The 22,972-nt window shown below is 35.7% G+C and overlaps 1 protein-coding gene across 2 annotated transcripts; it reads right to left on the bottom strand.

Moving 5' to 3' along the window:
* Positions 1-1,025: 1,025 nt before the first annotated feature.
* LOC122025474 lies at positions 1,026-22,499 on the bottom strand. Of its 2 annotated transcripts, XR_006123729.1 has the most exons (3): positions 22,228-22,499; positions 1,583-2,258; positions 1,026-1,508 (listed from the first exon to the last, which is right to left on the bottom strand). XR_006123729.1 is itself a non-coding variant. In XM_042584284.1 (2 exons), the coding sequence occupies exons 1-2, from the start codon at positions 22,450-22,452 to the stop codon at positions 1,821-1,823; spliced, it is 663 nt and encodes a 220-aa protein (XP_042440218.1). In that variant the 5' UTR covers positions 22,453-22,499; the 3' UTR covers positions 1,531-1,820. The 2 variants fall into 2 exon arrangements, 1 of the variants encoding a protein (XP_042440218.1); XM_042584284.1 differs by lacking the exon at positions 1,026-1,508 and having other exon boundaries at positions 1,531-2,258.
* Positions 22,500-22,972: the final 473 nt, after the last annotated feature.

The following is a 22,972-nucleotide window of genomic DNA, read 5'->3' as shown; positions in this document are numbered from 1 at the left end:
TATGGTGTCACACACAGAAGATCATGTTATTAGTTCCTTATAAATTATAAATAGTAGCTCATAACCAAAATGAAAATGGTCAAACCATTGGAATGGTCGTAGTGTAATTTTGTATCAGTTTACCTTAACTATAAAATTACACTAGTACACTTAGAGTGTATTAAGTAAGACCATTTGAGGTTGTTCTTTTTATACCGACTGCATAAAAGAACAGAACCTCAGTTATTATGGAAGTGTGTACTCTTAATCCCGATATAACAACAAGCACGTATATTTAGTATTTATTTGCTTGGTGTAGGGACACTAAACCCAACTTGATCATGGTATGCTCCTAGAGACCAGGACCACGTTGAGCCTGATATGAGAGTAGATCAGGATCAAATTAGGTCTGGTCTCCCCGTACCAAACCTATAGTGTTCCTAGATCAGAATCAAGGTTTGACACCGTTCTACCTTACTCTCACTTAACCTTACTAGATTGGTGCAAGTTTATAGAAATCCAAATAGCGTAGGTTCATAAATAGATTTTGGTCAAAATCCACTGTTTAACCTAGAAAGCTCTGATTGTACCAATTTTAGGTCATATTAATTTCATAGGTTACAAGGAATCTAAAAGTACCCTCTATTACTTATTTTAGATTCCCCAAAGGTGCTCCAGTATTATACTAACTTTCAGCTAGAATGCTTGAGCCTAGTCTCATAGAGATCAAGACCAAATCTGAGAGCAAACTAGGACTTTCTCAAAGGATAAAATGGGAATTCCAAATTAATATGCCCTTTCATCCTTCTCAAAGTATGATAGTGATTAAGAAATTTCTCAAATCTGCCTGCGCACTTGATAAATTCCTGTTGATTATTATACTTCACATAAGATTCCTTATTCACCACCTTATTCTACCTAACATCATTCAATTTTGCTTGCCGGCAATAATTGATAACAAATTCAGAAGTAGATACGACTAAATAGCAAATTCATAGTAGATGTAAACTACTAAATAACAAATTCAGATACAACTAACTCTGGCATGTAAATGAAAAAGTCAACTGATATCATTCGTAAGAAGATCGAAAGCTGCCGCTTACAATTGTTATCTGCAACTAAAATCCAGTCTAATCTGCCAAATCAAATCGTATGTTCTCAAGACGACAACCCTTTTAGCTCAGTACCATCTTTTTTTTCTCCCAGTAGCTAAGAATTGCTGGAACATGTCATTATTTGGCATAAGGCGGATTTCTACAGAGAACAGAGACAACGGCTGCAATCCAATTCATCCAAGTAAAACAAATCTACAACTACATAATCAAATGCATGATCAAAGCGTCCAGTGGCCACGTCATAAAACTTTTATTGAAGGAAAAATTATATCCAAAGATGGCAACTAATTAGAATGAATTATGAACATAATGACCATAATTGTGGCAGATTCCACTTGGCATCTTCATCAACGTGCTCCTGGTATATTATCACTCGTACGACATGCTCCAGTTCATCGACCCCAACTCCACCACCTGGAAATAAACAATCAAACAGTTGATAGCACTAATTACTTCCCCAATATTACATTGCTATTGAGATGCCGTACATTGTCTGGTAGCAGAAACTGCAGAAGACACACAAGAAGCAATATGGCATCAGAATATCCAGGGCATACGGTGTCCACATGTTTCTCTCGTTTTCCATATCCTCTTTGAAGAACACAACACTCTTAAGGAAAGAAGGTGCAGGGGCCTGCTCTCTCTAATCTAAGTCGGCTATGGACATGTGAAGTGCACTAGTGCTTGATGCAATCCAGCATGCTATAATCACAATTTATTCGTGGGTTAATCAGCTGCAGTTGCTTGGCTGTTCTCTCCAAATACACCATCCAGTAAGTCACTTCCCCTATAATTTGTCACTGAAATTTCACAGTTGGATTTCAATGAACCATGGGAAACTTCTTTAACAAAACAAGCTGGCTCAGAGTCCTTTCTTTTGCCTGACAATTCTTTCTCGACAGTCTTGTGGTGCCAGAAAACAAGCGGAGGGCTTCCATTCACACTGTCAGAAGCAATTCTTGCATCTCTGAAGGGTTGCAAGCATCTCTCCTCGGCAAACTGAATGCATGCCTCTTTTGCAGCCGCAAGACAAGTAGCCATCTCACGCTCTTCGCACTGTTCTCGGTCTACATAATCCATTCGTGCAATTCCAAACAGAACTTTCCACCAAGGGGGTTTGCACTTGTTAGAAGCAGAGATTGAGCATCCAATGCGTGCGCCAGCCTAGAAAACCACAATCCTCATCAAGATAATAATTGAAACATAACAAGTTGAATCCTCAAATATACTAAGCAATCCTAAATATACTAAGCGACACACCTAGAAGAAAAAAAATTAAATAGAAGTTATAGTACCAGTAGCAGCCAATGTGCACTAGGGAAGATGTTGATATTACAAATTACCAAAGATACGTAGGGAACAATGCAGCTACTGAAGTAACTGCGTAAACTGAAAAACTACTGGAAAAAAAAAGTATATTATTTTCAAAATAATTTTCATGGAAAAAAACAAATATAATGCAAGAAAAATAGGAAAAATCTATTGTTAAGAAAATATAAATAGAAACTAGGAAGTGTAGTTATTAAACAGAAAAAACTTTGTAAAATACTGTTAAGGTATCATGGGCTACAATCTGAAACAATATCTAGCCCAAAGATTCATCACATTGACGATCACAAATAGCTGCTTCGAGATTAATTTAAGATTTACAAATTTAAGTTTTAGCTGGTAAAAGCAACAAAGAGACCAATCCTGCAATTTCCATATTAAATTAGTCATTCTGATATTATTTACAACAACAACAATAACAACCAAGTCTTTTCCTACTAGGTGGGGTCGGCTGTATGAATCCTTTTACACCATTCAGCTCTATCTCCTATTATATCATCATCAATATTTAAATAAATTTTATCTTATTTTATTGTTGCTAACTTTTTTTGTCTTCCTCTTCCTCGTTTGATATGCATGTTTATCATAGTTTCACATCGTCAAACTATAGCATTTACATGTCCGTACCATCTTAAACTTGTCTCTCAGAATTTTTCCTCAATAGATGCAACTCCGACTTTCTCTCTAATGCTCTCATTTCTTATTTTGTCCATCCTCGTATGTCCACACATCCATCTTAACATCCTCATCTCTGCAACTCTCATCTTCTACTCATGTGCTCGAGTCATAGCCCAACATTCAGCTCCATATAACATAGCAGGTCTAACTGCGGTTTTATAAAACTTACCTTTGTGATAAAGGAACCTTGTAAATGGATCGCCTTAAAATTCAGCTTGGGGAAGGGTATTGACGCCACACTCAAGCAAGATGAGAAGGTGAGTGATAAGTCATGGGGTTTGATCGCCACAAGTTGTCTTGATAAGATCGGAATTAGTTCTTTGCCTAAGAACTAGAAGGAAGTTCTCACCAAAGAGAAACTAAAATTTTCATTCAAACTTACTTGATTTTCCATACAAGAGTTCTCTTATTTAACATCCCTTAAGATCCACTATGCACTAATTATGCAATAAATATCATGCTTGCACGCATGGTATTTATTATCCACTAATGCAACCACTAATCCCTAATACTAGCTTAATGCAACCATGCATGCATGGTATTTATTATACTAGCTTAGGAACTCTCAAAAATACATTAAAAACCCACAAAGGACATCAAAAATCACTTTAGAAAAATCCCCTCAAAAATGCATACGAAAATGATCCTCATGTTGGTCCAATTTCACTTTCAAATTGAAGGAATGTGATCCATTTAGTTGTTGCCTCCATTGTGCATTGATCCTCCTTTTTCTTGAGCCCCATTATTAAGCCTTCCAAAGCTTGCTTCATTCTCTTAGTCTTGGATCTCGTTATGGGTCCCTCAATTCCCTTCAGTGCCTCTTCTGGGCTCATATCATTCCCTCCTTCTTTAGGTGAATTCGTCCTCGAATTTAGGTCTTCATCACCTACATCAAAAGGACTCAAATCAGCCACATTAAATGTTGCACTAACACTATACTCACCGGGCAAATCAATTTTGTAAGCATTGTCATTAATTCTTACCAACACTTGGAATGGTCCATCTCCTCTTGGTTGAAGCTTTGATTTCCTTTGGGTAGGAAACCGTTCCTTCCTCATATGAACTCACACCCAATCACCGGGTTCAAGGACAACTCTTTTTCTCCCTTTGTTGGCTCGATTTGCATATTGCTCCATTTTCTTCTTAATTTGAGCTTTAACTTGCTCATGAAGTTTCTTCACATATTCTACCTTTGTTTTGCCATCCTTGTGAACTAAAGAAGAAGTGTTAGGTAAAGGAAGCAAATCAAGAGATGTTAGTAGATTGAACCCATAAACAATCTCAAAGGGAGAAAATTGAGTAGTAGAATGGACCGCCCTATTATAAGCAAATTCAACATGAGGTAAACATTCTTCCCAAGATTTAATATTCTTCTTAATAATTGCTCTAAGAAGAGTAAAAAGTGTCTTATTTACCACCTCAGTCTGGCCGTCAGTTTGTGGGTGGCATGTAGTGGAGAAAAGAAGCTTTGTTCCCAGCTTGTTCCATAAGGTCCTCCAAAAATGGCTTAAAAATTTGGTGTCACAATCTGAAACAATGCTCCTAGGCATGCCATGAAGTCTTACCACCTCTTTGAAAAACAAATCTGCCACATGAGTTGCATCATCCACTTTGTGTCAAGGTATGAAGTGTGCCATATTAGAGAATCTATCAACTACCACAAAAATAGAGTCCTTACCTTTTTGAGTACGTGGTAGCCCTAAAACAAAATCCATAGACAAGTCAGTCCAAGGAAAATTAGGAATAGGCAAAGGCGTGTAAAGTCCATGAGGTAATGTCTTAGATTTTGTTTTTCTACACACAATACACCGTGCACAAAATTTATGCACATCGTGTTTCATGTGTGACCAATGAAAATGTTCAAACAGCATTTTTAAGGTCTTTTGAACCCCAAAGTGTCCCATTAAACCCCCCTCATGTGCTTCCCTAACTAACAATTTACGCATTGATCCTTTAGGCACACAAAGTCTGTTATTCTTAAACAAGTAGTTGTCATGCCTAACAAACCCAATTTGTGATTTCTTTTTACACGCAGCATATAATTGGGAAAACTCATTATCATGTACATGCAATTCCTTAATATGTTCAAAGCCAAGCAATTTAGTTTCAAGTGTAACCAACAAGTTATACCTTCTTGAAAGTGCATCTGCTACAACATTTACCTTTCCTTGCTTATGTTTAATCACATAAGGAAATTGTTCAAGAAATTCGACCCATTTGGCATGCCTTTTGTTGAGCTTCCCTTGCCCTTTCAAATACTTCAAAGATTCATGATCACTATGAATGATAAATTCTTTAGGCAAAAGATAATGCTGCCATGTTTGCAATGCTCTAACAAGTGCATACAACTCTATATCATAAGTGGAATAGTTGAGAGTGGCGCCACTTAGTTTCTCACTAAAATATGCAATGGGATGACCATCTTGAAGTAAAACAGCCCCAATACCCACATGAGATGCATCACATTCAATTTCAAATGATTTGGAAAAATCAGGTAAAGCAAGAATGGGTGCATGTGTGAGTTTATCCTCAAGTGTTTGAAATGTCTTTTCTTGATTCTCTCCCCATCTAAAACCCATATTTTTCTTAACAATTTCATTTAGGGGTGCTGCCAATGTGCTGAAGTCCTTCACAAACCTCCTATAGAAACTTGTCAACCCATGGAAGCTCCTAACCTCACTCACAGTTTTAGGAGTTGGACACTCTCTAATGGCCTTAACTTTCCCTTCATCAACCTGCACTCCTTTAGAACTTATGACAAAACCAAGAAAAACCACATAATTAGTGCAAAAATAACACTTTTCCAAGTTAGCATATAGTTTTCCCTTTCTAAGGACATGCAAGACAGATTGGAGATGTGCAATATGCTCAACAAAACTCTTGGAATATACCAAAATATCATCAAAGTATACTACCACAAATTTTCCAAGAAATTCTCGTAAGACATGGTTCATAAGCCTCATAAAAGTAATTGGTGCATTAGTTAACCCAAAAGGCATTACCAACCATTCATACAATCCATATTTGGTTTTAAAAGTTATTTTCCATTCATCCCCTTCCCTTATCCTAATTTGATGGTACCCACTTTTCAAATCACTTTTAGAAAAGAAGCAAGCACCATGCAATTCATCAAGCAAATCATCAAATCTAGGGATAGGATGTCTATACCGAATTGTAATGTTGTTGGTGGCTCTACAGTCAGTGCACATCCTCCATGATCCATCCTTTTTAGGCACCAAAATTACGGGTGCAACACAAGGACTTAAACTTTCTCTAACCCATCCTTTTTGCAATAACTCCTCCACTTGATTTTGTATCTCCTTTGTTTCTTGAGGGTTGCTCCTATAAGCTGGCCTATTAGGCAAAGAAGCGCCAGGAATAAGGTCTATTTGGTGTTCAATCCCCCTCATTGGAGGCAAACCTTGTGGTACTTCATTGGGAAACACATCCTCAACAACAACAACAACAACAACAACAACAACAATAAGTTTTCTTCGCCTCACTTCCTCTTGTAAACAAATTTTTTATTTTTCTCTCTTTCTTTTCCTCATTCTCTATTTTCTTTTGAATTTTGTCCTCAAAATCAAGTATTTTCTTTTTCACACTCTTTCTTTTTCTTAAGCTCTCGCTCCTCTTTTTCTTAAGCTCTCACTCCTCTTTTTCTCTTTTCTCTCTCATTTTTATTTGATCCTCACAAACCCCTCTAGGTGATAATGGTACAAGTGTGACTTTGCGAGAATTGTGGACAAAAGAGAACTTGTTGGAGAATCCATCATGGTGAGCTCGCCTATCAAACTGCCAAGGTCTTCCAAGAAGAATGTAGCTTGCCTCCATAGGCACAATATCACATAGAACTTGATCTTCATATTTGTCAATGGAGAAATTAATCAACACTTGCTGGTTCACAACCAATTCACCACTATTACTTAGCCATTGAAGTTTATATGGTCTTGCATGTGGTGTAGTCTTGAGGTTGAGTTTGGTGACCAACCTAGTGCTTGCCACATTGGTTCAACTTCCACTATCAATGATCATAGAGCATGTCTTATCTTGAATAAGGCAACGGGTATGAAAAATATTTTCTCTTTGGTCCTCCTCGTGCTCCTTGGCTTGGCTTCCCAATAATCTCCTAACCACCAAGAGATCTCCATCTTGCGCATAGGCTGCTCCATCATTTTCCTCATCGCTTGAAGAAGAGAAATGAGAAGTAATTTCTTCACTAGAGATACTCCCATTATCTCTCACCACCATAGTCTTCTTATTCGAGCATTCAGATGCAATATGACCTTTTCCCAAACACCTAAAACACTTGATATCCCTACTCTTAGAAGTGGAAGAAGAGGTAGTAGGAATAGACTTCTTAGTGCTTGCTGCCTCCTTAGAATTTGAAGAAGAACCCTCCTTCTTTGGCTTGTCCTTCCAACTTGAAGAGTAGTTTGGAGAAGATGATTTCTTCATAACGCTCTTTCTCTTTAATTGTTGCTCTACTTTCATTGCTTGATGCACTAAGTTGTCAAGTTCCACATATGTTGTAACTCCACAATGTCTCCAATATCTCGGTTTAGGCCATGGAGAAACCGAGCCATGGTAGCTTCCCTATCCTCCACAATATTGGCTCTAATCAAAGCCACCTCCATCTCCTTGTAATAATCATCCACACTCCTACTCCCTTGAGTGAGTCTTTGCAATTTGTTGTGCAATTCCCTATGGTAGTGGGAAGGCACAAATCTCCTTCTCATCAAAGTCTTCATTTCGTCCCAAGTGTTGATAGGATGCTCTCCATACCTTCTTCTCTCCTTTTGCAATTGATCCCACCAAATTAAGGCATAATCGGTGAACTCAAGGGCAGCCACCTTTACTTTCTTTGCATCATTGTAATTGTGGCATGAGAAGATTTGCTCTATTTTCATCTCCCACTCAAGATATGTTTCGAGGTCATTCCTCCCTTGGAAGGAAGGTATATGGACTTTCACACCTCCTAGATCATCTTCTCGTCTATGGTCTCTACCTCCTCTTTCACGTCTTCTTCCCCCTTCATGCCTCCTCCTTTCTCTCGGTGAATCATAGAATGGGTCACTTTGATGAGGTTCTTCATGATTAGAATTGCCATCACGGTTGGAAACTTTTTCTCCTTCAAGTCGGTTCATCCTTTCATGTATTTCTTCAAGTTGTCTTTGAAGCATTTTCTCAAATTATTGAGTAAGTGCCTTCATTTGAAGCCTATTAAGATCTCGCCTAGGGGAATGGGGTGATTTTTCTCCACTCATGCTTGCAAAAAAAAAAAAAAAAGAAGATGACAAGGAAAATTACAAAAGAAATGTTAGACGGACCTCACCACTCTACTCACGTGATTGTACTCAAATTTATCCACTCAGCTTCCTTTATAAACTCTTAAGGAAAGAACCTTATCAATATCTTTCTCAAGACAACAAGTAGACAACCAAGTGAATAAGAAACCAACAAGAGAAATATGAGTAGAACAAGAGAAATAAACGGATAAAACGAGAAATTCAGCAATGATCAAGAGCAATGAAAGGAATATATCTTTGAATTCAGATTTCACAAAGAAAGAATATTGGGTCCTTTTAATTCACAAATCCTCCTTTTTTTTCTTTTTCTTTTTTTTTCCAATCAGAAACCAATGACTCTAATGCTATGTTGCACGGATACGGATACGGGTATCGTATTGGATACAACACGGATACGGCGATACGAAAAATTTTAAAAATATAAGACACGATACGGCTAGGATACGACGATTATTAAAAAATAAAAAATATTATATATATATATATATATATCGTATTAAAAATTAAAAATCCTAGAATAGAAAACCATGTTCATATTAGATCAACCATAATATCCGTTGCGAGCGAAGGCGGACTATTGCGAGCAGCGGCAGACTTCTACGAGCAGCACCGGGCTGCTGCTGGCTTCTGCGAGGGTTGCTATTGAGCAGGCGACGTCGGGCTTCTGCGAGTAGCGGCGGCAACGCTGGGCTTCTGTTGAAGACAGCGCAGGCGATGTCGGGCTTCTGCGAGCAACGGCGAGCTACTGCTGGGTTCTGCGAGCAGTGGCGCTGTGGCAGACTTCTGCGAGCAGCGGCAGACGACGAAGACGTTGGCGAACAGTGGAGAGCGTTGGCGGCGAAAGCGCAGGAGATGGTTGCGTGAAACAGTTCCGTCGAGATAGGAAAAAAGAATCGGGAGTGGGGAGAGTGATTTAGGGCTTTTTTCCATTTGAATAAGTAGTCCTCGTAATTTTATTATTTTTCAATTTTACCCTCAAAATTTTTATTTTTTTTTGCAATTGTGCCCAAACGTGTCCGGAAACGTGTCTCATCCGTGTCCTAGCCGTGTCTGACTGGTCAAACTTGTAAAAAGTCAACGACACGGTTTTTGCCGTGTCTGACACGCGTATTTGCGTGTCGTGTCCGTGTCCGTGTCGTGTTCGTGTCCGACACCTCCAAAAAAATATTTTTTGGAGTGTCCGTGCTATACTGCTCTAATGATTGTTTTTTTTTTCGAATTTTCCTTCCATTTTTTTTCTTTCTCTTTTTTTTTCAATCAGAAACCAATGACTAATGATTCTTTTTTTTTCGAATTTTCCTTCCATTTTTTTTCTTTTTCTTTTTTTTTCAATCAGACACCAATGACTCTAATGATTCTTTTTTTTTCGAATTTTCCTTCCATTTTTTTTTTTTCTAATGTTAACTCCGCCCATGATGACCAGTCATGGCCGGTCCCAAGCCCGGATAAAGGAGGAGGGTCATATTAGATTATCAGTTTAAAACATATCCTCAGAATGAATCCGTTTCATTGTTTGACTACAACGTCTTGGCAAGGATCGCTGTATCCATATCAAACTTGGGTGAGCATTACATCTCCGAGATTCCTGTGTAGTGATAATATGCAAGAGTTCACATGTGGTCCGATCAGAACGTCTCAAGGACCGCTACATCTCCACGAGAACTGTAGTGTTAAATAGGCAAGAGTTCTCACACCATAGGTTAGATAAGAACAAATATGATAGAAACTAATAATCTAAGATTTGGAACATGGAATATAGGAACTCTCACCGTAAATCAATGGAGGTAGTAGATATGATGATTAGGAGAAATAATATTTTATACTACAAGAGACAAAATGGATGAGAGAGAAGACAGATGATAGAGAACTCGGGTTTTAAGTTTTAAGTCACAAGAAAGTAAAAAAAATGGAGTGGATATTATTGTAGATAGTTTGTTAAGGGATGAAGTAGGAGTAGTTAGGAAAAGGGATAGGATTATAACTCTCAAAATAGTGGTGGCAAATGAAACTATTAATATAATTAACATATATACATCTCAAGTAAGATTTGATAAAGACACGAAGATTTTGGGAATTTAAATGAAATATTACAAAAAAAATTCTAACAAACGAGATAATTTTAATAGGAAAAGATTTAAATGGACATTTAGAAGTAAGAATTGATGAATATGATAGGATGCATGGGGCCCATGGTTATGAACCAAGACATAAAAAAGGAAAAGTTATATTGGATTTCACAATAGCATATAAACTTATAATAGCTAATATATTTTTCAAGAAGGAAAAAGAATACCTAGTTAGTTTCAAAAGTGAGAATAATAAGCAGCAAATTGACTTTCTTATAGTTTGAAAGAGTAATAAAAAAATTTATAAAGATACAAAATTATCCTTAGAGAACACCACCCAATATAAGTTAATAATGTTAGATATACTTATCAAACATAATATCAATGAAGAAAATATACAATTCCTAGAATTAAGTGGTGGAAGTTAAAGGATTGGAAGCAACATATATTTAAAGAGAAGGTAGAAGTCAAGCATTAGGTGAAATGTACGATGACTCTAATACAATATGGGATAAGATGGTATCAAAGTTGAAAATAGTAGCTAAGAGTGTCCTCATGAGTCAAAGGCACCGCTAAGTAAAGAATCGTGGTGGAACGAGAAAGTACAAGAGAAAGTGAGGAAAACGAATAGTTTATAAGGAATTATATATTCGTAAGAACGAGGAAAATTTAAAAATATATACAATAGCTAAGAAAGTAGTGGTGAAGCAAAAATGAAACTTTTGAACGGTTATATCAAAAATTGGATCAAAAGAAGGGGAAAAGATATTTATAGAATAGCTTAAGCGAGAGAAAGAAAAACAAGAGATCTTAGCCAAATAAAATGTATTAAGATGAATGTAATAGGGTATTAGTAAACGATAGAACAGTGGAAGAGGTATTTTCATCAACTTTTTAATGAACGTTTAGGAGACCAACTTAACTTGGGTAATTTAATTAGGTCAAATGAGCATCGAAATTTTAATTTTTATCGTAGAATTCAAACTTCAGAAGTAAAACAAACTTTAAATGAGATGCACAATGGAAAAGTCGTTGGACCAGATGATATTCCGATAGAGGTATGGAAGTGCTTAGGGAAACAAGGTATTGAATGGCTTACAAAATTATTTAACATGATATTGAAAACGAAAAAAATACCTGATCAATGGAGGATAAGTACTCTAGTTCCCTTATATAAGAATAAGGGAGACGTACAAAATTGTGCAAACTATAGGGGTATTAAACTAATGAGTCATACTATGAAACTTTGGGAAAAAGTAATAGAAAAAAGATTAAGGAAGAAGACCACAGTGACAGAAAATCAATTTGGGTTCATACCTGGAAGGTCGACAATAGAAGCTATACATCTCCTTAGACAATTAATTGAAAAATATCGGGAGCAAAAACAAGATCTATACATGGTAATCATTGACTTAGAAAAAGCTTATGATAGAGTCCCAAGAGAAATTATATGGAGAATTTTAGAAAAGAGAGGTGTTAGCATAACATATATTGAACTAATTAAGGATATGTATGAGGATATAACGACCAAAGTAAAGACTTCAGGTGGAGTAACTGAAGCATTTCCAATAACGATAGGGTTACATCAAGGATCAGCCCTAAGTCCCTATCTTTTTACACTAATTATGGATTTAACCACCGCACACATTCAAGACAAAGACTGCGTGTTATTCAGATGATATTATTTTGGTAGATGAGACACGTGAAGGAGTAAATGCTAAGCTAGAATCTTGGAGGAAACACTTAAGGGAAAGGTTTTAAGCTTAGTAGATTAAAGACGGAATATATGAAATTTAAGTTTAACAATATTAGAAGTAATGAAACAATTGTTAAGATAGGAGGACAAATTGCCAGAACCGAGAAATTTAATATTTAGGATCATTTTACAAAACGATGGAGGGATCGAGAGAGATGTCTACATGTAATACAAGCAGGATGAGTGAAAGGAGGAGCGTCGAGTGTTTTATATGACCGTAGCACCGCTTAAACTTAAAGGTAAGTTCTATAAAATGATAGCTAGACATGTTATATGGAATGTCGAATGCACACGAGCGTAAGATGAGAGTCAGAAGATGAGGATGTTAAGGTGGATGTGTGGACATACGAGGATGGACAAAATAAGAAATGAGAGCGTTAGAGAGAAAGTAGGAGTTGCATCTATCGAGGAAAAACTCGGAGAGACACGTTTAAGATGATATAGATATGTACTTAGATGACCAATAAGACAATATGAAACTATGATAAACATGCATATAAAACGAGAAAGAGGAAGACCAAAAAAGACTTGGTTAGCAACAATAAAACAAGATAAAATTTATTTAAATATAGATGATGATATAATAGGAGATAGAGCTCAATGGCGTAAAAGGATTCATACAGCCGACCCCACTTAGTGGGAAAAGGCTTGGTTGTTGTTGTTGTTGTTGTTTTTTTTCTAATGTTCCTTTTTTTTTTTTTTTTTGAGTTGAGGACCCAAATAGCGAATAGAAATTTATGATAGATAGGGACGGAGAGATCAACAAAGATGGACAAGAACAAAGATGAAAACAAGACACAAACCTGAAAATCAAGGAGCCAAGGCTCTAATACCAAATGATAAAGGAACCTTGTAAATCGATCGCCTTGAAATTCAGCTTGGGGAAGGGTATTGACGCCACACTCAAGCAAGATGAGAAGGTGAGTGATAAGTCATGGGGTTTGATCGCCACAAGTTACCTTGATAAGATCAGAATTAGTTCTTTGCCTAAGAACTAGAAGGAAGCTCTCACCAAAGAGAAACTAAAATTTTCATTCAAACTTACTTGATTTTCCATACAAGAGTTCTCCTATTTAACATCCCTTAAGATCCACTATGCACTAATTATGCAATAAATATCATGCTTGCACGCATGGTATTTATTATCCACTAATGCAACCACTAATCCCTAATACTAGCTTAATGCAACCATGCATGCATGGTATTTATTATACTAGCTTAGGAACTCTCAAAAATACATTAAAACCCCACAAAGGACATCAAAAGTTACTTTAGAAAAATCCCCCCAAAAATGCATACGAAAATGATCCTCATGTTGGTCCAATTTCACTTTCAAATTGAAGGAATGTGATCCATTTAGTTGTTGCCTCCATTGTGCATTGATCCTCCTTTTCCTTGAGCCCCATTATTAAGCCTTCCAAAGCTTGCTTCATTCTCTTAGTCTTGGATCTCGTCATGGGTCCCCCAATTCCCTTCAGTGCCTCTTCTGGGCTCACATCACTTTGAGTTTAAGAGGTACTTTACGATCACATAAAACACTCGACGCTCCCCTCCATTTTACACATCCTGCTTGTATTCTATGTAAGACATCTCTCTCAATACCTCCATCATTTTACAAAAATAATCCTAAATATTTAAATATCTCGGTTCTGGGCAACTCGTTCACTCATATCTTAAGAATTGTTTCATTACTTCTAATATTACTAAACTTAAATTCCATATATTCTGTCTTTAATCTATTAAGCTTAAAATCTTTCCCTTCTAATGTTTACCTCCAACATTCTAGTTTAGCATTTACTCTTTCACGCGTTTCATCTACCAAAATAATATCATCTGCAAACAACATGTACCACGGTACTGTGTCTTGAATGTGCGCAGTTCATCCATAATTAGTGTAAAAAGATAGGGACTTAGAACTGATCCTTGATGTAACCCTATCTTTATTGGAAATGCTTCAGTTACTCCGCATGAAATCTTTACTATAGTCGTTACATTCTTATACATATCCTTAATTAGTTCAATATATGTTACGTTAACACCTCTCTTTTCTAAAATTCTCCATATAATTTCTCTTGGGACTCTATCATAAGCTTTTTTTAAGTCAATGAATACCATGTGTAGATCTTGTTGTTGCTCCCGATATTTTTCAATTAATTGTCTAAGAAGATGTATAGCTTCTATTGTCAACCTTCCAAGTATGAACCCAAATTGATTTTCTATCACTGTAGTCTCCTTAATCTTTTTTCTATTACTTTTTCCCAATTTTGTACGTCTCCCTTGTTCTTATACAAGGGAACTAGAGTACTTATCCTCTATTGATCAGGTATTTTTTTCGTTTTCAATATCATGTTAAATAATTTTATAAGTCATTCAATACCTTGTTTCCCTGAGCACTTTCATGCATCTATCGGAATATCGTCTGGTCCAACAGTTTTTCCATTGTGCATCTCATTCAAAGTTTGTTTTACTTCTTAAGTTTGAATTCTACGATAAAAATTAAAATTTCTATGTGCATTTGACCTACTTAAATTACCTAAGTTAAGTTGGTCACCTAAGCCTTCATTAAAAAGTTGATGAAAATACCTCTTATATCGCTCTTTTATTTCGCCATCGTTTACTAATACTCTATTACATTCATCTTTAATACATTTTATTTGGCTAAAAGCTCTTGTTTTCCTTTCTCTCATTTAGCTATTCTATAAATGTCTCTTTCCCCTTCTTTTGTATCCAATTTTTGATATAATCGTTCAAAAGTTTTATTTTTTATTTCACTCACTACTTTCTTAGCTTCTTTCTTGGCTATTGTATATTTTTTTAAGTTTTCCTCGTTCTTACAAATATATAATTCCTTATAAGCTATTCGTTTTTCCTTTACTTTCTCTTGTACTTTCTCATTCCACCACCAAGATTCTTTACTTAGTGGTGCATGTCCCTTTGACTCGCCGAGTACTCTTAGCTACTATTTTCAACTTTGATACCATCTTACCCCATGTTGTATTAGAGTCATCGTATATTTCACCTAATGCTTGTACTTCTACCTTCTCCTTAAATATATTTTGCTTCTCATCCATTAACTTCCACCACTTAATTCTAGAAATCGTATATATTTTCTTTCTATTGATATTATATTTGAGGCGTATATCCAATACTACTACCCTATGTTGGGTAGTTAAGCTTTCCCTAGAGATGACTTTACAATTTTTACAAATCTTTCTATCCTTTTTCATAACCATAAGAAAGTCAATTTGCGATTTATTATTCCCACTTTTGAATGTGACTAAGTGTTCTTCGCTTTTCTTAAAAAAACGTATTAGCTAAATATAAGGTCATATGCTATCGCAAAATCTAATATAGTTTTCCTTTCCTCATTCCTCGTTCCAAACCCATAACTCCCATGTACTCTCTCATATTCCTCATTTTTCACTCCGACATGTCCATTTAAATCACCTCTTATTAAAATCATTTCATTTTGTGGAATATTTTATAATATTTCATCTAAGTCCTCCCAAAACCTTGATTTGGTAGCTTCATTTAATCCTACCGTGGTGCATATACGCTAATTATGTTTATAGTTTCTTTCATCACTATTATCTTAAAGGTTATAATTCTATCCCCTTTTCTAACTACTCCTACAACTTCATCCTTTAATAAACTATCTACAATAATACCCACTCCATTTCTTGCTTTACTCTTTCCAGTGTACCATAATTTGAAACCCGAATTCTCTATTATCTTTGCCTCCTCGCTTGTCCATTTTGTCTCTTATACACACAAAATACTAATTTTTCTCCTAATCATCAAATCTACTACCTCCATTGATTTACAAGTGAGAGTTCCTATGTTCCATGTTCCAAATATTAGATTATTAGTTTCCATATCATATTTGTTCTTATCCAACATATGGTGTGAGAACTCTTTCCTATTTAACACTACACCAAAGTTCTTATGGAGATGTAGCGATCCTTGCTGAGACGTTACAGTCGAACCCTGTAACGCGAACTCTTGCATATTTAGCACTACACCCGAGTTCTGGAGATATAGTGGTCCTTGCCGAGACGTTACATTCTGATATTATTTAATTATTCAAAATATTACTTTAAATATTTATCTTTATACTATTAAATAATGAACAATATAATCTATTAAATAGCATTTTGCAATACTATTATTTTTTAAAATGATTTACTAATTATTCAAATATTACTGACAATTTATATTTGTTTTCTTTATGTACAAATAAATTAATGGTTTGAAAAAAAATATATTAAATTGCAGTAATCATAAAATTATATTTTAATCATCATTCAGTGTTCTAAAAATCGGTCTAGGCAGCCAGCCACATCGAAAATATACTAGTCAATCAGCCTAGACAACCTTGGCGGGATTAGGCGACCCTAGGTGCCGACTAATTGGTCAAATCATCTAGGCGCCACAGAAATATAATGGAGGGTTTTCATGATTTTTTTAGTTTTGGCTTTCAAATTTAAAGCGCAATTAAAAAAAATGTAACTTTTTTTTTGTTGGGCTTAAGTTTTATAAGCCCTAAAATTTGGTCTAACAAGAAAATCGATTTGTTGACTTGCCCTAACAGCTATCACCAAACTTCATTTTCATCCAAGTAACAAGAGCTAGAAAAATCAAAGTGAGTGAAGAAGCCAAAGAGTTAAAAGTCTTGAGAAATCGATTTGAAAAAAAAAAATTGTTGTCTAATCTTTCTTGGGCGACTTGGAAAGGATTGAATTGAAGATTGGTGCCTCATTCGTTGGAAACGTCATTTCATCAACCCTCGCAATATTCATTAAAGTTGAAAGATAATTTATTTTAATTTTGATACTTATAAATTGAAAGATAATTTGTTTTAATTTTAATTTCTCTTCACTTAGATTTCTATGTGAATTTGTCATTTTTTTTTTTTGTTTAATGAAAAGAAAATATATTTCTGCTTAAGCATCTTATTCTGTTATTTATTTGACTGATAATATTGGAGCTTGAGACAAAAATAAATTTGAAAGTGATTTATGAATTTAATTGAAGTTAGGGAGTAGTCTTTTACTTGTTAAATATTGAAGGTTCAATAAAATTACGAGAAAATGGTAGATAAGATGAATCAGATGATTAAATCACATAGCTTCTAAAGTTGATGATTTTATTCTTAAATCTCTTTTTGGGTTATTACAATTAACTAATTAGTGATTAACAATGGGTAACAATGTCAAGCAATCTATCTTTGACGGCATTCGTCACTTAGCCTGAATCTGAGATTCTTAGGGGAAAGTCAACTGCATTAGATAGGAGTTCGGGATTTTGAATGATCCTAAGAACCTCGACAAAGTTAAATGCAAGTTGTGTATGAAAATAATGTCAGGTGGAGTTTATAAAATTAAGGAGCACATTAGAAATATATCTAAAAATATATCTGATTGTCAAAAAGTATCTCAAGAAGATCACAATAAGTGCAAACATGTTATTTTAAAAGGAAGAAACAAAAAGAAGAGCAAAAGAATAGAAGAGAGTTGTAGAGCAGAGGTGAAGATTCCTCTAGCTAAAGAAGGTAATAAAATTGAAGGAATAGATGGACTTAAAAAACCACTTCCACTTGGCCCCATGGATAGTGATCCTGTTCGAGCTCTGAGTCGACGAACACTGGGGACATGGCACTCTCCGCTGTCTCCGATTGGTGGTGTAGATCTCCGGCGAACCTGCAAAGAAGCCGAGCCGGGAGGGATTTCCCGGCGACGACCCTCCGACGCTCAAGTCAGGCAACGAAGAAGCAGAGTAACGTTATTGTGGCTACAGTGATCCAGATTGCATACCTTCGTCGAAGTCTAGGGGTCCTTATATAGGACCCCGGGGAGGCGCGGGCACGCTTCTCGATGCGTGCACGCTTCCCCAAACATACCTCAGTAAAGTTGCGTTAGAAAAGCATGCCTGACGCCATTCCGCAATCGTCCGAGCATATCCCGGATGTGACGGTGGAAGTTTCCACCGTACGATATTCTGTCTGCTTCGGCCGCCGACCATGTTGTTTGTCGGCGGCAGGTGTCTCGAGGACGAAGCTACCAGTTGTCCTTTTTGTCTTCTAGCATTCTTATCTGTTCCCGGGCCGAGCGGACCTGCCGCTCGGCGCTCATGGCCTCCGGGAAGCCCTGTTCACGTGCTCGGCTAGGATTGCGCCTTATTGTCCTGCGTCTCGGCCAAGCGGCCTGTCCGCCCAGCCCATAGACCTTTTTACCTGAGCACCGGAAACCCGACCCCTGGTCGGGCTATCTTTCGTCCGGTCCGGGAGACCCTTGGCCAGATGTCCGGTCGGCCGGATGCTTGGTCGGCCCCGTCACTCCGCTTGGCATGATCTCTGCCCGCTCGACACGACCTTGGGGTTGACCCTCTTGACCATTGACCTCCACGTGTCGTTGACCTCCAACCAACGAGGGTCCCCGTCCTTACCACCGGATCAGATAGATATACATCGATGATTTCTCAAGAAAATGTAAGTTCAAGTGAAAATAAGTGCTTAGCTAAAAAAAATGAGGTTATTTTCAAAGAACGAACTCAACAAGTTCAACAATATATTGGGAGATAGGTTTATAAAAATGGAATCTCATTCAATGTTGTTGATAATGATAGCTTTAAGTAACTAATGGAGACAGTGGGTCAGTTTGGTCCAAGATTCAAGCCTCCAATTCAATATCAACTTAGGGAGCCACTTTTGAAAGCCGAAATTGAACGAACAACGCAACTGTTGAAGAAATATGAAGAAGAATGGGTGCTCGATATAGACATATGTATAGAGTGATAGAAAAAGAAGAAGCATCCTAAATTTGTGTGTTAATTGCAAGAAGGGTACTACATTTTTTAAATCCAAGGAGTCTTCATACGAGGCGCATACATCTGAACTTGATGTGATCAAAATATTGTTCAAATTGCATCAGATAATGTCACCAACAATATGATGGCAGCTAAATTGATGAGAGAAAAATGGCTTGGGATCTTTTGGAGTTCTTGTGCAACTTACATTGTTAATCTCATGCTTAAAAGTATTGAGAACCTTTCACGATATAAAAAGGTCATTGAACAAGCCCCGTCTTTAACTATTTTCATTTATGCTCACCATAAGACTTTATCATCGATGAAAAGTTTCACGAAGAAGAGAAACATAGTCCGGCCAAGAGTTACCATGTTTGTATTAAATTTCCTCACATTGCAAAGTTTGATTGAAAAAAATCTAGTTTAAGGGTCATTTATAAGTGATATGTGAGAGAAATGTAAATGGCCAAAAACAAACAAAGAAAAATTGGCTTACTAAGTACGAATTTTTAGAATGGTGTAACATTTTGTTTGAAAATATTTGCTCCTTTGGTAAGAGTTCTTCGATTGATAGACATAGATAGAAAGTCATCCATGGGGTTTCTATATAGGGAGCTTCTTCAAGCTAAAGAAGATATCAAGGTGGCTCTAAATAACGTGAAATCAAATTATCAGTGATTATTGAGTCAAAAATGAAAGATAGACTTGATACATCATTACATATCACTACCTTTTTTTGTTGAATTCCCAAGTTTACTATAAAGATAGTTTTATTGCTCTTTACAAGGAGGTCGTGACAAAGATTTTTGAATATATGGAAATTTTGCATGATGTCGAATGATAAACAATTATTAACAAGATCTATAATACAAAATATGACAAGATTAGTTATTTAAAAACATAAAGAGAAAAGAAAAATGATATATTTATCCACAATCATGGGAACTTGCTAAGGGTGGCATTGACCATACTTTCATTAACTATAAGTTCATCTGGGTGTAAAAGAAATTGGAATGAATTTGAAGGAGTAAGCTTAAACTTTAAATTTTTAATTAAAGTAAAGTACTAATTTTAAGGTTTATATTCATGTTACTAACTACAATATTTACTTTTTTATTTTTTAAGATTCATACAAAGAAAAGAAATAGGTTGGATGTCTACAGCTTGAACAATCTAGTATTTGTCCAATGTAATGCTAGATTGTTAAACAAACAAAAGGGAGAAAGAAAGGAATGTCGATGTCCTCACAAAAGATACTTCAAATGCACAAGGTTGGATTATAGATGGTGGGGAAGATGATGAAGTTGAACCAGGTTCTGAGATCACTTGACAAAATGGTTGATGAAGCAATTGGAACAAATGAAAATCTATAACCCCGATAGAGTGAGAGAACTTCACAAAGATGATTTTGTATCAGATGAAGAACAAGTTGTTGAAAATTATGAAGAAGTAGAATAAATTTGTGATATTTTTTTAGTTATATAATATTGAACTCATTTTAAATTTGATGTTAGTGTGTTGGAATTATAAAATATAATTTATTATGTAATTTATGTTGATACAGAAGAATCCATTAACCGACGCCTAGTGGCGCATAGTCCCCGCCTAGCGCCTAGCAAATTTTAGAACCTTGTCATCCTCAAATATATTATTAATATTTAGTAATGTTTATTACCAAATACTTGATAGGTATATTTGGTAGGTATAATATCAAAGACTAATTTGTGTTAAATTTAATAAAAAAAAACAAAAATCTAAACACCAGCTATCTGAAACACAATCCTAAAATCATATTGAATTGATTCCCGTCTTCAACTCCCTTAGCATACTTGGAAATAGTTAGTATCCACATAAACACTTAAGAAGAAATTAGAAGTTAGCTGATGTATCAACTTCATGAAAGATAGGATACCCAAGTTATATAATCTTTACCTAGCACAGAAAAAACATGAATCTGATATGAAGAAACTTCCTTTCCCAATTTATGACAAGAATATGTTGGTGTTGAGCAACTGTCAATCTGGGCTACAAAATGTATGCAACCAGGAGCTGGTTTGTGCTCTTTTATCTATGCAGCTGTTTTAACCAGTCAGCTCGGCCAATTGCAAAAATTTAGTAACTGGATAGTGCTACTAAACTTAAACAATAAAAAGATAAACATAGGAGATTAATCTATCAAGGATGTACAGAAAAAAAATGGTTCAGCTCCGTTTCATTATCTACCATTATTTTATTCCACTTCCATAGAAAATCAGATAGCGGTGGAAGAAAACATAACTATTTTAGCCCAATAACTCCAAATTATTCTGATTATAAAAAAAAAAGAACCAAGGAAAAAAAATCATTGGGTTCAGAGAAAAATAGATAAAATTTAAAAGAACCTTCATGTGATCTAATGAATAAGCCCAAAATTTCTGTTTCCTATTAAATCTTTATCTTTCATTTGTTAGATCTTCCTCTGAAAATTGAAATTCCCATTCTCAAACTTTAGAAACATTTAGAATCTCCTGACCTTGAAGGATATTACATGCTTAACAGGTGTACCTATTTCAGGTAACTTCTCACTGCTATCTCAAATGAGTACGATTTCAATGAATGTCTACTGCAGGATTTTCTTCAGAGAAATGTTGCTTGGATAAGCAAATATTGATAGTGATAATAAATGTATGATTATGATGGCCGGAGGAGAGAATATATTAACAAAGGGACTGCGCCATTAGTCAAAACCCCACAAGATAGAAAAAAAACTTTAAGAACAGATGATGATAGGCGACACCTAGAGTGCTATGAGAAGCGAACATTTTGATGAAATGAAATACTGATTAACGGGAGCTTTTCCTTTTATTGAAAATGAAAGGATGAACTCCAATAACACTTAATTCATGACACAAACAAATATAATCACCAAAATAAATTAAAAGAAAAATTTTGTCTCGTAATAACTGAAAGTTGGCAATGTTATTTGTGACCATTATGGATCCTACAGATCATCACGTTTGTAAAGAGAAAATCGACAGAACTCAAGAACATGTACATTAACCAAAACCAACAAAAAAAATGCTGGAAAAACAAGTTTTTCTAAGAGATCGAGACGCCAATCCTCCATGAACCCAACGAAAGTCACGGTATTAAGATCGCAAGAAGAATAAGAACGTCAGAGAGAGATAGAGAGAGAATGAGGGAGGGATAACCTCACACTGAACAAGCATCTTTGCTTCGGTAGAGCGGAAGGCAGATCGCCAGGAATCGGCGTCTCTGAAAGCGAGGACGAAGGGGCTGGCGGCAGGGTCATCTGAGAGGCCAGCCGGAACAGGTCCTCGCAGGAGAGGGAGCGGCGAATCAAAAGGGATGACTGTGGCTGAGGCCGAGAAATCCTCCGGGTTTCGACATATCGCCGCTACTTCCTCCTCGTCCATTTTAGGGCTTTAATCCACAAGAACGCGAAAGATCAAATAACAGAACAAGTTTCAGGGTTTTTAATCTGTTGTATTTGCATTTATACATTTCAGAACAAGTTAATTTGTAATTATATTAAAAAAATACGTGTAGATTTTTTATTGGGTAAAACTGAAAAAACATCCCAAATTAGGTAAATCAAGCATTTAAAAAAAACGGCCCATTAAAAATTTTATTTATAGAATATCCTTATTTAACCACAGCTGCTGTTATACATATAGGAACTACTAAATACTTATTTTCAAGTAATTTAAAATTTTAAATTTTAAAATTTAGGTTTTAGAATTAAATTATAAATATTTTAAAATAATTTTGATTAATTTAAAATAACTTTAATTTAGTTTAAATAATTTTGACCGTATAGAAGAATTTTGATATGTAGTAATTTGTATATAGTAATTTTAATTAAGGTAACCGTTATCAAATAGTTTCTATATATTATAAAAATTACCATATAAATTTTACATGTTATAGTAATTA

The sequence above is a fragment of the Zingiber officinale genome, chromosome 9B, assembly GCF_018446385.1.
Source record: "Zingiber officinale cultivar Zhangliang chromosome 9B, Zo_v1.1, whole genome shotgun sequence".
Lineage (NCBI taxonomy): Eukaryota > Viridiplantae > Streptophyta > Magnoliopsida > Zingiberales > Zingiberaceae > Zingiber > Zingiber officinale.
Note: the sequence above shows the minus strand (reverse complement) of the source record. Positions and strands in the feature narration are given on the sequence as shown.